Below are 15,439 nucleotides of genomic sequence, written 5' to 3'. Positions count from 1 at the left end.
CATCCTGTTTCAATTGATCATCCTTGAGATGTTTGTACGACTTGATTGGAGTCCACCTGTGGTAAATTCAATTGATTGGACATGATCTGTCTTTATGGGGTATTGTGTGTAGATTGATGAAGGAAAGGGAGCCCCCCAGAGGACAAACAGAGATTCACACTGTTGTGCAAGGTCAGAGAACCAACATTTGAATAGAATGTAGATGCCTACAGTACTTGGTGTATTTATTTATGCACAATAAGGAAAAGTCAATGACAGTTACCATATATCTTGTTTATTAATAATTATGTTCAGCAATCTCTCACATCAATAAATTCAGCTTAGTTGGCACAGTACAGTAAAATACAGAAACAAACATTTTATTTTCAGTTAGGTCGAGTTCAACTATTGCACCTCAATTAACTAGCATGTATCTAATTCAAAATTAAATACAATTGTACCTCGTAAAGAAATCAAGTACTCGTAGTGATCAGCAAGTAACATATCACACAAAATTACAGTAGAAACATGGCAACATACATTTAGGTAAGTCCCCCTCCAAGAGCATGTGAGGCAGCCAATATCATCTGTATGTCTTGCATTATCAACTGATTCAGTTATAATAACCGTCCTAGATTTGATTGATGTATCTTGGTGCTCACTTTCCCAGCCACAAATCACCTAACTGTAAAGTTTATTATGCTAAATGTGTGTGGCAAAAATGAGATACTGTACAATTCCAAAATGATTGATCATCTCTCTCACTCACATGCACGTCATCAATCATTATTATCATCATTATCTATCGTTATCACCCCTACTTCAAGTGAATGTTCCAAATGATCAGTAACAAAATAAAAGTAACGTATGTTAAACTCAAATTGATTTTGCACCAATTGACGCAGTTCCCTATGGCAAAACCAAAATCAAACTGCACAGCAGTGAAAATCCAACGCAGTGAAAATTGTCCAGCAATCGCTGGGTGTTTGCTGTTCATCCAGTTTACAGTAGCATACAAATGCTGCAATAAGCAGCATCGCTCAATTCCAAATTGGCCCCTAGCCTCTCGCTAACACCATTCAAATCCTCTCAGATCTCAAGTGCATAGGGGTTAGGGGTTAGGGGTTAGGGGCTACGGATCAACTTAGGGATTGGGCATGAGTTAAGCATCACTAGTTTGGGTGCACCCCAAATAAATACCCATAGTGCTCTCTTAGAGTTCATGATCAGTGCCGTGCGGAGACGGAAGCTTCTTGATGTCACAGTTTTGGATCAGATTGAAATAAAACACCACAAGTTCCTCGTAGTTCTTCTTGGAAATCCTCTCGTTGACGCCATGGAACCTAGACCATGTGGAGAGACAAGAAGTAATTGGTTAAGGGAGAGACCACACTACCAGGTAAGGTGCTCTCATTTGTTTAATGTTGCCATTCTGCAAAAAGGAGTTTTTCCTCCTGACCACATGAACGAAGTGAGCAGAGGAGAAACCTTAACTAAGGCCCACACAGGCTTTCCTGGTCAGGTCCCTCCTGGCCCTGTGTATAACTCTCCCTGCCTGCACACTGTGTGTTGAAGGGTGACTGACTCTTTATGGTGCAACTGGGTCACATGGCTCAGTCATAAGACCGTGAGGTTGTCAGTCCCATGACCGGCAGAAGAAAGGGCCCTTATTGTGTCCGAACAATCCCAACCCTCACGTGCTACTGAAAGATACACGTATCCATCCGGTTGTTACGACTCCATCTAAACAGCTGAAATTGAGATCATGATGACAATGTCCTTTGTATTACCTCACTCACTGCACCGTCCTAAACTTGTGCATCATACTCTCTTTTTACATTGCTGTGTGAATGTTGTCCTTAATGCTGCCATTGTAAATTAACTGCCCTTTGTAAACAATAACGATTAATTGAAAATTGAAAAATAAATAAATAAATCAGTGCGAGTGTCTTACTGTACTTGCAAGTGTCTTACTGTACCTCTGGGCATCACCTGGTCTGAACCAGGTAGGTGCAAATCGGTAGATATCTTTGGTCAGGTCAGTGTAGTGGCGGCTGTCTGTGTTACCAATGCAGATACCTGAACATTAAAACAATCATATTAGGACGCAATAGTGCTAATATGCCAAATAATGCTAATATGATGCCTGAACATCCCATATCGAAAGTGAGAACCATTGTCTAGGCAAACTGGGGGGGGTGGGGGGGGGGGATGTACTAATTAATCCCCTCTTCCCACCCAGTCCCTCTCATCTGTTTCTCACCAGGAGCAACTGTCACTTGTGGGAACATGTCCAGAACTGTTTTCTTGATGATTTGGAAGCCAAAGGACGTTTCGTCGTAGGAGCTGATAGGCAGGGGGTCGAACCCATCCACCAGCTCCATCTTTACCCGGTCATCAGCCACTGTGAACTGGATCAGTTCCAAGATCTGAGGGGACACAACATTGCACATTGCTCTCCTCTGAAGACACTAAACAAACACCACCATTTGCCATTGGGAACATTGGCAACAGTTTGATGAACATTTAAAACGTCTCTCATTTCAGTTTCCTGTAATGATTCTAGCATTGTGGCTTTAGATATACACTACACACTATGCATATAGTAATATACTAGTGAACAATACAGATAGGAGTGGAATTGAAATGTCCCAGCATTATGCTTTAGGCAGAACTTGTCTGTCCTAACCCCCACCTCTTGTAATGACTGGGCTGAATGGATCCGCAGATTCACATAAGCCTCGGCTTGGGAAGGCATAATGTTAAACTGTGAAGAGAGAAAAACACAATGTTTGCACTTGACAGACACTTTTATCTATGACAAAGTACATTGCTTACATTGCTTTTTTTTTTAAATGTTTTTCAATTATTTTAAAATGTTATACCTTTACTCCAGAGTTAAACATTGTGACCGCAGTTGTTGTCCTGACGAAAGCATTTGTGTCCTGTCTTCTTTCCATCACTCTGCAAAACATATTAACACTGTTGTTTAGGGTCCACTAGTTCATTCAACATTCATCAGGACAAACATCGACAAGATGAGGTACCAACTTCTTTCCACAGGAGTGTAAACCTGCATTAGGCAGTGAAATCTAACATGGGAAATTACCTGCCAAGGAGCGTAGAGAACAGCCACATATTGGACATGACAAACTTGAGGGGGAGGCCAAACTGTCAAAACAGAGGAGTGACATTAAAGTACAGGTGATCAAAAATGGCGCAAGGAGACGTTTGACCTACTAGTACTCAACACCACATCTACATCTTCAGTAGCTCTGGAAGCTCAGACATGCAGCCTTACCTTGTGGGCTAAATGTTCAAAGGTCCCGCGCTCAGGGCCATGGCCAAACAGCCTGGGCATGGGGTTGTCCTCCAACCTGAAGAAACAGCATGTGATCGGAGAAAGGTTGAGTAAACTGTTCTGGCACTCCTCTTACCTGAGGACGACAGTTGTTAAGCCATGACTACAGTACATGTTAATCGAGTGGGCCTTGTGGATCCCTGATGAGTTTGATTCCGTTCTCACCGTTTCACAGCCGCAGCCAGGATGCCGATGCTGCTCTCCCTGGGGGGCATGGAGGAGTGCCCCGAGGCGGTGGACACACTCAGCTTCACTGTGGCCTGCCCCTTCTCACTGATCCCAATCCTGCAACACACGCACACGCACACAGGCACACAGGCACACAGGCACACAGGACATAGGCACAGACACACACAAACACACAAACACACTTTATCACTGTACAGTTTGTGTTTCACACAAACCGTAACACTACTAATATAACAGGGGCGGGGGGGGGTTGTGATCTTGCAGAGGAAGTGATTGAAGTGAATATGGTGAGACGGGAGCAGTGACTGAGCCTCACAGAGCAGCAGGCCCCTCCAGACCACTGATGACCCCATCCAGCACCGCCAGGCCCTCGTCCAGGACAAACGCCAGCTGCACCCCACGCTTCTTCAGTACCCTGACTATATTCATGGCCCCCTGGAAGCCACTCACCTACACCGACAGACAGACAGACAGACAGACAGACAGACAGACAGACAGACAGACACATACACACACTTAATCGTCACATTAGCAATATTGTACAAACATGTTAAAGTAACATACAAATTCAATTGGTATTGCCACCTCAAATGTGACAGGAAACACCTGTAACAATCACGTTATGACAACATATGAAATTCTGATTGTGATCTGCTGTATACCTCTTCATCATGGCCCAGACCGATGTAGAACCCCCTTTGCGGTGCATAGCCTTTCATCAAAAGATACTCCAGTGCTTGTAGTATTCCCTAGAGTGAAAAATAAACAGATGGCTAGATTGTGACATTATAACAGAAAAGAGAAAATTAATTAAATTAATGACTTACACAAAACCAGCATACATTATGACCATGTTTACTCTGCCCCTCCCCCTAACCATAACAGACTGCTTGTTGTCGATGGTCCCTCTGCCATAGATGAAGCCATCGATCTCCTTGGCGGAGAATGGCGGAGCCTCCCAGCCATCACTCTCTGTGGCGGGCACCACATCGATGTGGGCCAGGAGCATGTAGGGCACCAGGGCAGGATGGGAGCCTGACACCCAGAACAGGTGACTGTAGTTTGCCACAATCTCATGCTGGACCCGGTTGGAGGAGAACACTGTAGGGAAAGCTAGCACAGGAAAAAGTAAATGATATAGATGCACATTTAACTTCATGTATTCCCATGATGAGCTTTTGGGGCTTGTTTCAGCAAGTCCATCTATTGACATACTTGCTACTCCTCCTACAACTTTTAAGCTATTCACACCAATCCAACTTTAAAAGGTGCAAACTCATGATTTTTGGGGGAAAGGCAGCAGATGAAGCTGTCAATGACTAAATATTGACTTCAAATATTTAGCTTGAAAACTTTGTTAATATTAACAATGTTTAGTTATTGACTTGTATTTTGCCCAATAGTTAGGTTTGCCAAGTAAATATTACAGGTCATAATTGAACTCCTGCCCTTCTGTTAATATAATCACCCTGAACTGCCTGTGGATGTTTCACCCCATGGTTAACAAAGTTTTCAAGCTAAATATTTAAAGTCAATATATAGTCATTGACTAGCTGCCATAAGTCCTGTTGGCATTTCTACGAGGTAGAAATGCAGGAAATGAGCTTTAAATTGCACACACAATTGTGGTCACAGTGTGCAGATACAGAAGAATAGGCCACAGGAAATGTTACAACAGGTAATGTTACAACAGGTAATGTTACAACAGGAAATGTTACAACAGGTAATGTTACAACAGCCACCTATTGACGGCAGGCCAAGCAGCCGTACCTTTCCTTAGGAGCCCGTTAAACTCGCGCAGTGCGGTGGTGTTCAGTTGCGTCTCCGTGGTTGACACCGTGGGGATCCGTATTGACTCTGTTGAAGGGGAAACCAGTGAGCAACAAAGCAGGGTGCATTTAGACAAATCATTCGTAGGCTTATCTAGAGTTTGCATATGAGCCATGATGAAAGAGTGTTGATTAAGACTGACAGGTTCTGTCATAACTATCGCCGGGCCCTCAATGCAATCGTTGCTTAAGTCATGCTGAATGCCCTTCTGGCTAAATGTCCAATTCATTCAGTGAACATTACACATGATGTCATTAAATAAATCGTTGAAATATCACCTCTGAAATTGGCAAGAAGCTCCTCTCTCCGTTGTTGATTTATGTCAGACGCAATGTTGTTCGTCTTCTCCCAGTGAGCAAGTTGAAGTCCTGCATTTACATCTAACGTCAGGGTCCTTACAGTGGCCACGATAAACAAGACTAATAAAACAAATGACAAACTAAAGGACACAATTTTCACGAATTTGACAATTCTAAACTTTGCACTACGCTCAGTCATTTTCATTTCATGCGTGTTGACGGTTGACATCTCTGTTCTCAGAGCTCCAATAGGGGAGCTCCTCCCACCCACTTCCAGTCAATGTAAATGTATAAATGAGGATTTATTCAAAATAAGAGCACCCAAGTTAAACTTTATTTTGTATTTAAACACGGTTAATAGGGATCAAGGAATCACAAACAATATGCTAATCATCTCAACAAATCTATATTAAAAACACGCCAAGGAAAGGTTCAAAGTAAGAAGACAGGAAGAAAGGTTCAGAAGAAACCTACATCCCAGAATCCACATGTGTGCACACTGATAAAGAAGCTCGTCGATTTCCCTTTTCCTTTCACTCACTCACTCACTCAAGCCCTCCTGCTCACTCAGCAAAGGTAATTATGATGAACATACGTTTTTGCTATTTTCGTGATTCCAGTATTTTTTTTTATCCGTAATTGTCATAGAAACAGTATCAGTGGCAGAAAAATCAGGGTTCTCACAGAAGTGGAGACAATACTGCACCATTTCTGCACTCAAACCATCTCTCTCTCACACACACACACACACACACACACACATTAAAGTTTCACATTCTGTTCATTTAAAAAAAAAAGTTGAGCTGCCCTTGCTGAAAATGTGGACTATTATACCTGTAGCCTACTTTTCTACCCAGTCTCAATCCCTCTGAAAAAAACCTACTTCCGGTCAATGTAAATGTATGTAAATGGCGATTTCTTCAAAATAAAAGCGCCCACGTTAGACTTGTTTAAGCATTTAAAAATAGTAAATATGGATAAAGGAACCAGAAATGATATGTAACTATACCTGGGAATAAACATGTAATACTCTCACTGTATTATTTTTATATTTGTGTACTTTTATTTTTTATTTGTGATGCCAGTTTTAACTCGCGCTTTTATTTTGAAGCCGCGAAAACGGCGAAAAGCGAAACCGGGAGTCTTAATGTTGCTAGATGGAGTTTATTGGAGCTCAGAGAACACAGGTGTTGTTGACAGTGCAGATCTGTCGTCCATGCACTTCCAGGCTTTTCTGCAGATTGATCTATGAATCATTATTTGAGCGCCATCTGCTGGGCAGAAATTGGATGAGCATAATGGCAAAAATGTTGGCTTTTACCCTTTAAAAAGAGCCAACTAATACAATTCATGAAGCAAATATCTTTAATCAAACATAACTTGGTCGACAACACAACAAACAACTCTTAAAAAAGTAAACAACGTGCACGTTTGACACTGAATTCCCTGATATCCTTTTAAAATAGCTGATTGACATCCGAGAGCACCAATTGTTTAGAAACAAAAGGTGATAATGCATACAAAAATATCAATTCTTCATCAGTTTGATTACCAGTGCCCAACATACAAATATTCAATCTCACAAAATATGAGAATACTTTTTTAAACCTTGACCACATTTTTGCACCGGTGTAGCACACACTCAATTCTGATAACAGGCCACACCGTGTGCATATGACGCATACCGTAAATTAATCAAATCAATCAATATCAGATAAATACATACCATATTTATTATACATTCAAAAAAGCAATTCTCCATTAATTTCAACATCTCAAATTAAAAAAATTAAATCAGTGTGTATCTCTAAATAAGGCCTAATCATTTCATGTTTTATGCACTTCCACAGACTCAAGTACTGTATTTGAACTGCGGTATGTTTCACCTGAACAACAGAGTCACACTTGTCTCCCTGGCTTGATTAAAGCGGTGACATCATCGAAAGTGCAAAGGAGAATTAACCAAATAAGGTTCCTCTCAGTTGTACTGTAAACCAATGGGAATAAGGTTCCTCACAGCTATAAACCAATGGGAATAAGGTTCCTCACAGTTATAAACCAATGGGAATAAGGTTCCTCACAGCTATAAACCAATGGGAATAAGGTTCCTCACAGCTATAAACCAATGGGGAATAATGAAGAGCCGATGGGTTAGTTACTCCTGCTCAGCGAGGGGATCCGGCAGGGCCGTTTCCTGGGGCTCAGGCTGGGCTAACAGCCCGTCCTCAGTTCCCGCCCCCGTCCCAGTCTCCATGCTCAGGTTGTCCAGCAACACCACTAAAGGATTGTCCAAGCTATCCTCCATGGATAGATAGATGAGATAGAGGAGGCAGGCCACAATGAGGAAGACCACAATCTGGACCCACACCGGGACAAGACGCCGCTCCAGCTCCCGTCTCTCCAGTGTCACGGGGCTCAGGGGGATGTCTGGGTACTTAAACTGGACCGGTCGCCCTGCTGCCCCTTTAATGGGCCGGCGACGGGTTGCACTGGAATATAGAGTCATAGTTTAGCCAGATACCATTGCACTCATCTGGCTTGATTACAGAATGATTGACGAGGAGAGACGCCTTTTAAAATACAAAACAAATGCGGGACAGGTTTGGAGATGATTTTCCCTCAAAGAAACTCCACCTCACAAATGGTAACCATTTGCCTCATTGCTATTCTACTGCTTAGTGTTGTTTTATGGGGACTGCAACTTACGTAATGCCAGTGGGTGTGGGTTCTGTGTCTGGAAACAGCTCAGTGAGAACATCTTTGGCAGGCTCCTGAGGAACGGAGGAGAAGCAACAGAGGCCCAAAGTCAGAGACAGACAGAAACAGCAACAAACGAGACGAAAGAGAACCCTCCACACACCAGTGACCCTCACGTCAAAGCAGCCAGGCGGAATAACCAAAAGAGATTGGAGAATATAAAAGGAAGGTTAGACACCCAACAACCCCGCGACTGCACTGGTTTGAAAAATAAAAAAATAAAAACTTGGTGGAATGACCACCTTTAGAATGGCCGAAGCGATGCACGATTTAATAATCCGCTTAAGTTGTCCGCTTTACAGATGACATTTTACAAATGTCATCTTTTTCAACACCTTAAAAGGAGTCTAGCAGTTCACTGTTGTGCGATACCCTTCTCCCTTCAACTGAATCGCATGCAAATACATTATCGACCAACGCAGCTTCATACAAACTGTAGTGCAATACTATGACCGTCTAAGAGAGACACAAACAGTGCCGTACATCCCTAAGGCTACACTTGGATGAAGCCAATTTTACGGTTCTTACAGAAGACCTTCAATTTAAAGCATTGCAGTGAAAGTACTGGGTAACTGGGAAACAGGGGACAAGGCAGCTCACTCAGCTCTTACCTAGTAAAACCTGCATACATTTAAGTTAGAAGATTTCAATGCTTTGATTTGGATAATTCAGAGTCCCTTGGTTATGTACATAAGCCAGCCTGGCAGTCATAATACCGATTGTGAATCTGTAAACAGAGTGAATCCTATAGACCTGTATGTTTATCACAAACACCCAAGCTTAAGTGTGAGGTAAAAGATGGACAGAAGTAAACAAGCAATATGCAAGTGCCTTGGTTTGACGTTTAAAAGGTGAGATCTTGGGAGTGACGGACAGGGATTTGTTAGTCATGGTATACTGATCCTTCATCGCCAAGCCCTGCTAAAAGAGGTGAGAAACAAGCCGATTAAAAGTCATGTTATAATTTGTTACACATCTCCCACTCAACCTTGTACGCCTACCATCAAAGTTAACCACAGCCCAGACAGAGAAAGACAGTGGCAACCCAACCCTGTAACCTCTAACAAAGCTTGTTTAATGCATAACTGAACCGTTATGTACTGACCCTGTGGGGCCTGGTCCAAGGTTCCTTCATACAACTCCTATTGTACCCGCTCTCCGTCTCCCCTTTAATGGAGGGAGGGCTCCGACGATCAATCTGTTGTTAGAGTGGAACGTGCATACATCACTCAACCAGCAATCTCCACTGGTGATGATTTACAATCCCGTCCAATTCATTCAAATAGCATAGCGTCTATTCTGCTAATGTGAACACACATCTCCCAAGACCAGTTGAGAGCAGACCCAGAGATGAAACAAACAAACTTCCCTCTTCCACCATCTGAGTAATGCTGAAGGTCTGAGAGGAAGAGGAGGAGGAGGAGGAAGTGGAGCTGCAGAGGCTCCCTCCAAGAGTTACAGACCGAGGCTGTCGCTGCGGAGGTAGGTAGGGTTGTAGTTAGGTAGGGTTACTGAACAGCCAATAACAAAAAACTTAATGCAAGACTGCTGCTTTCTTGATCTCTTAAGTTACACACGACTGCACAGAATAAATCCAAGAAGGAGTTTAAATATCCTTGCACCAGTGTCAGAGTGAGAGAAGACCGTCTAATCCCCTTTACCCATGCAAGCTGAGCACAGCTGAGATTAATTCAACTGTGATTAGAATAGGAGAGATCCCTTTTCCCTGTGAGGAGGAGTTCACAGTACAGTGAGCAGTGTTCGTGAGTGAGCATCACAGAGCCAACACCCATGGTGGTATAGTACGGTATACCCCTGGTCCTGGGCGCTGGCCTGCAGAAGATGTTCTGCTCAGCCCAGGGGGCCATGACGAGGGGGGAGCGTGGCCCACCCCTGAGGACGTCTCAACCACATTCCCTGAATTCCTCTTTGGATTGGGTTCCCACCGTCCTGGATTACTTTTAACTCGCTGGGGTAGCCCAACGTTAATCCCATTGAAACAAGAGCATCAGTTTCAGCAAATAATCCTATCATCCTCATACATATTGTTTTGTGGAGAAAAAAAAAAAGAAAAAAAAAAAAGGTTTTGATATAAGAACGTGTCAGATGTACCATCCTCGACGAAGAAATAAGACACTGAGGGTAAACATAGCATCCATCATTATCATTCTGAGAGCTCAGCCCCATCTGTTAAAAGTAAGAAATAACATCTGAGAACCACAGTAGAATAATTCCTCTAATCATCTAGACTGAACAGAGTTTGTGTTAGAGCCTGAGTTTATGACCGTTACCATCTACGGCCACCAGATGGCACTGCACGCAACATTTTCTGAGTATTGTAAAATGTGTAAATAAGGGAACAAACCTTAACAACCTGCTCATAAGAGGGACATATTACCTTTTTGGTCATTAAACAATATACTTAAAGTAAGAAGGTTCAAAATAACATTCTAGCATGGGTGCACCCACCTGTCTGTCCCCACGCTGGTTCTGATCTGTGTGTGTTACAGTCTCCGGTCCCGTTTGTTCTGAACCTGCAGAATCAGAAGTATGCACACCTGGTTTTAGGAAGGTTTTTGCCAAACCTTTTTTAGCCAGATCCACATCACTGTTTCTACAAATCATTTTGAGCACACTGAACCCATGTACTGGATGGCACAGTAAAAAAAGGCCAATTCATACAATATTCTCCACAAAATAAATGCAAAAACATTGGTGGATGTTTTAAATCATCATTGACAGATAGAAAACCCTAAGAAAGCCAAGAAACTTGACTAAAGAGAGAAATACATCCTTATGATAGTCATACCTGACTCTTCCTCCTCCTCCTCCTCCTCCTCCTCCTCTTCTTCACTGTCAGAGTACTGGTCTGCATCACCTGTGCCGTTCAGTCTGGGCTGGCTGGCAAGTTCTAGTAGCCTCTGTAGCTTCCTCTCATACAGGGACCTGGTGGTGACTATCACCAGACACACATTTTAAATTACAAATGGCTAACTGTATTAGCACATGCATACTGTTTGCATACACATACATACACATACAGTTAGAAGAGCAGGGCGTACATTTGTTGGAAATCTGTCATCTCTGGCCAGTGGGGCGAAATTTAGTTAGACGCTCCAAACAACAACCTTCCTAATAATAATAATAATAATAATAATAATAAAACCCCCTGAAATGGACTTGCAGTGTCGAACATTAGCATTCGTGTTTTTGTGCATATGATTCGAAAAGGCAGCTCCCAGAGACAAAAACCGCCCCTGGCAGTAACGTGTGTATGCAAACCGAGTGTCAGGTAGGACTTTAAAAAGCATTTTTATCCTTTTTTCCAAACCAAAACAGCATTCGTGAATGAAATATTTATTTCAAGGGGATCTCATTCCCTGATCACAACCGAACAAACAAACAGTCATTATAACCATTAGGAAGCTTTTAGAAAGCTTGAATGTGACCGGTCCTTTAAAACAGAGACCAGTTTTACCATTTAAAATGTATTTAGATTCAGGCAATAGGCACCAAGTGAATTCTCTCTATTCTGTATCAGTAAACACAGGCAGAAACTGAGACTAATTCTATGTTCTCAAAAACACAGAAAACTAATTCACACTACAGGACCGACACGAATCATACTGTGCTGGCTCTGATATTTTCCTTTCACATTGTCCTTTCCAGCACTGTCTCTGCAGCTACGGTGGATGCGTAACCAGGCCAGCCCAGTACAGCTCACCCGGGTTCTCCTCAGTAGTGTGACACGGGTAAAACAGTACCGTCTGAAGCAGCGTAGTCTGGTCTGAGTAGTCTCACCTACAATAGGCCCTGCTTGGACTCCAAGTTTGAGCAGTGTGGCCTTGAGCTCGTCATCGGTCAGTCCACTGGGGTCGATCATGTCTGGATCCTCCTTCTCTGGTTCCTCTTCCTGATGGGACACAAAATGACAAGGTATGACCACACAGACATTGGCATTTAGGGTAAACACTGCATTGAGCTGCTGTACACAACCAACAAAAACCCTACCAGTCTCTCCATCCTGTCCATAGACTAAACAGTTGAGTTTCTGACCACGCAGTACAGGATGTTATGTGTAATGTTGCATATAATGACAGAGCTAGGCTAATGCCTATTATGGTGATTAATGCTGCCCACACCACACAACTCAGTACACAGTACTGATTATGCAGCAGTTTAAATTATACCTGCTCTCTCACGTCTCTAGTGACCCTGCTTTACCTGAGACATGTCCTCACTGGACAACTGAGGAATAGGTTGTGTGTGTGTGTGTGTTTTACGCAATCTCTCTCTACACTAAGCTATCACAGTTATATTTAGACATGCTGCAACACCGATGGTGCAGTGGAGCTCTAAGTGTGAAACTAAACTGAGAGGTGGCATGGTGACCCAGATCTGCATTGACCCCCACACCCCCTTTGTAGGCCCCACCCTGCCCCCTGTGCAGTCCAGCCAGCCTGTAAGCCTGCCAGGCCAACTTTACAGCTGACTTTGCAGAGTATCAGCTGAAATGTGTCTACAACAGCTGCCTCCCACCCTGGGTACTTCTGGCTTAGACAGTATCATTCACATGAGCACTTCCATTTAGCTGTAGGTTTTTTTTGCTTCTTCTATAGTAAATTGATAAGTAAAAAGGACATGTACGCTCAACAATCATCGAAATAACTTCTACAGATACTGCATGGGCAGCTTTGGGTGGATCCCTGAAAACAAAATGACATCCCATATGTGTAAAACCACGCACCCTCACCCGGGTGCCTGAGCAGTCTCTCTGCAGAAATACAATACATGCAGTAGTCAAAATAACTTACACAATCTGAATGTGACCCATATCTCCTAATAAATTGGACAAAACATTTACCCACCTTGAATTGTCATTAAAACTGTCATAAAACATCTACTTAGTAAAGACATTACTAAGGGGAATCCAGATCCATCCAGAATCCAGATCAATTCAGATGCCACTAATCTGAAATGAACTTGTCATTGTGTTGGATACTACACTCACCCAGTAAAGGTAGTGAATGCGTTTCATAAAGAGCTCTGAAATAGACGAGGGACCCGGATAGAGAAAAGCCTACTCACACCGACATCTTGCACCTGGCCCTCGTCGTCGTCCTCCTCCTCGCTTGAGAAGTCAGCGGCACTTTTCTGAGCGACGTGTTTCAAATAAAGACCTACATAAACTTGTTTTTTGCTCTCCGCGACTGGCAGCGTGATGTTGTGGGCTATCAACTCAGACTTCAGCCTCAGTTTGGAGAACTGAGCGGGATCCTCCACAAACACCGGCATGTCAACCGCGTAACGGGGCCAAAACACCAAACCAAATTGCCTGTTTGCTTACAGAAGTAGACAGACGTCCACTGGCGCAGTTATATCAATATGGGTAGCTAGCCACGTCGTCTAGCCTGCTGGTGGTCAGCCAACGACAGAAACTCAGCTCGACTGAAGCAATGAGGGACAGCTGCTGCTTGCCTAGAGGGGGGCAAGTCATTCTGTAACAGCCGTCAACAAGCAGCTGCAAGAACACGATATGGCAAAGTGACCAAGCTGAAGATCATTAGATGACTACCGCTAATTTAATTTGGTGGAGGTAGTTAAACTAGTTAGCATCCTAACATGAGGGGCTTTTGAATGAACGTAGGAACAACCACAGAACCGAGAAACACATATTAGCCAACGTACCCTTTTTCGGTCAACTTGTAGCGGCTGCGGCGCGTGGGGGTCACAGTCAGACTCGGTACAATCATTTGGCGGGAATTCCCGACGCCAATGACAGGCCTCGCGAAGGACGTGACGTTGATGGACATTTAATTTCGTGTAACCTTTTATACTACTAGGTGATTTGACGTCTTATATGCAGCATTTCTGTTTTTACTCCTGGTACATCCGAAAAGGATTTTGATACAAAGGTATTTCTAAGAGGTGTCCTGTAGGAAGTATTGATAAACATACCTAGCAATGAGGTGTCCACACTGAACTCCCATCTGGCCCAGTCATTTTCTGTATCCTCTGGTGTGTCCATAGTATGGGCTCCATAACCACGTCCATCTATGCCTTTTAATTAGGGTGATACTGGTGGGAATGAATGGGGAGGTGCTGGCATGGCTGCCATTATTATAACACCCATCCATACCTGTAGAATAAAACAGGTCATGATTCTTGATTTATAGGTGTGTTTTAATTCATTATTACGCAGTAGCATATCCAAACCCAGTGTAGCCATCTCCATTTTCTTCCAGACACATTTTTCACAGATAGGCTCTAGAAAAGGCTTGTTACTCCTAACACCATTTGGATGATGTGATGCAGGCCTACAGCCCTTTGAAAAAGGACACACAAGCTAACCTGCAACTGCTGCCAAATCAGGTGAGACAGATTTACCAGAGTGCCAACAGAGATTGTGATTACGTAGCCTACTTACATTACATTCTCCCCAAGAATGCCAGGTTTAAAAAGGAAAAAGGCAGATTCAAGGATGCAACAGGGAGACAGATATCCTATCTTCAATACAAGTGAGAAAGCAGGTGCACATTTTCTCACGGTAAGATGGACAGCTGATTTGTTTCATTTTCAACAGTTCATGAATTATTTTAATGCAATGGTATCATGTTACTGAATGATATCCTACTGTTGATTGTGAGGCACTATTTTGTGATGTATGGTTATGAATCAACAGACAGTGGAAGTATTTGCAAAGCAATACTGTAGGTCATTGTGTAATTCCTTCCACAGTGGTTACATTTTCTGACTGTTTCTACTGTAGTTGTGGATGGCTGGGACTAAGTCATGGCATTCACGATGGATAGGTTAAATGTGTCCTGTTTATATTTTTAAGAGGATAGTCTGTACCCAGGTTGATTATCCACTCTGTACCCAATGGCTTTAAACCCTACATGACATGCTTGAGAGAAATCACATAGGAATAGAAAGCCATAGAACACAGCAGTGGCTGAGATCAGGGAAAACAACACAATATTGAATCCCAATGTGTTTCTTTTGTTTGTTAGCAAATGATATG

The 15,439-nt window shown here is 43.0% G+C and overlaps 2 protein-coding genes across 2 annotated transcripts; both read right to left on the bottom strand.

Annotated features, from left to right (window-relative positions):
• Window positions 1-258: 258 nt before the first annotated feature.
• On the bottom strand, window positions 259-5,878 carry LOC310808508 (N-fatty-acyl-amino acid synthase/hydrolase PM20D1.2-like). Its single transcript, XM_083675447.1, has 13 exons — window positions 5,638-5,878; window positions 5,300-5,386; window positions 4,407-4,642; window positions 4,192-4,278; window positions 3,846-3,979; window positions 3,506-3,625; window positions 3,281-3,356; window positions 3,089-3,150; window positions 2,865-2,943; window positions 2,675-2,746; window positions 2,243-2,408; window positions 1,959-2,058; window positions 259-1,322 (listed from the first exon to the last, which is right to left on the bottom strand). The coding sequence occupies exons 1-13, from the start codon at window positions 5,861-5,863 to the stop codon at window positions 1,193-1,195; spliced, it is 1,575 nt and encodes a 524-aa protein (XP_083531573.1). The 5' UTR covers window positions 5,864-5,878; the 3' UTR covers window positions 259-1,192.
• Window positions 5,879-7,046: 1,168 nt separating this feature from the next.
• Window positions 7,047-13,710, bottom strand: lemd1 (LEM domain containing 1; the record flags this gene model as incomplete). Its single annotated transcript, XM_083674746.1, has 6 exons — window positions 7,047-8,147; window positions 8,365-8,429; window positions 10,885-10,949; window positions 11,225-11,371; window positions 12,217-12,328; window positions 13,504-13,710. The coding sequence occupies 6 exons, from the start codon at window positions 13,708-13,710 to the stop codon at window positions 7,814-7,816; spliced, it is 930 nt and encodes a 309-aa protein (XP_083530872.1). The 3' UTR covers window positions 7,047-7,813.
• Window positions 13,711-15,439: the final 1,729 nt, after the last annotated feature.

Source organism: Argentina silus, assembly GCF_951799395.1.
Source record: "Argentina silus genome assembly, chromosome: 8".
NCBI classification, from domain to species: domain Eukaryota; kingdom Metazoa; phylum Chordata; class Actinopteri; order Argentiniformes; family Argentinidae; genus Argentina; species Argentina silus.
Note: the sequence above shows the minus strand (reverse complement) of the source record. Positions and strands in the feature narration are given on the sequence as shown.

Coding starts and splice junctions, on each gene's coding strand:
- LOC310808508 (XM_083675447.1), bottom strand. CDS start 5,863: ATGAAAATGACTGAGCGTAGTGCAAAGTTTAGAATTGTCAAATTCGTG. Junction 5,387..5,637: donor GCTTCTTGCCAATTTCAGAG/GTGATATTTCAA, acceptor CCCCTTCAACAG/AGTCAATACGGATCCCCACG. Junction 1,323..1,958: donor AGACCAGGTGATGCCCAGAG/GTACAGTAAGAC, acceptor CACATGGTCTAG/GTTCCATGGCGTCAACGAGA.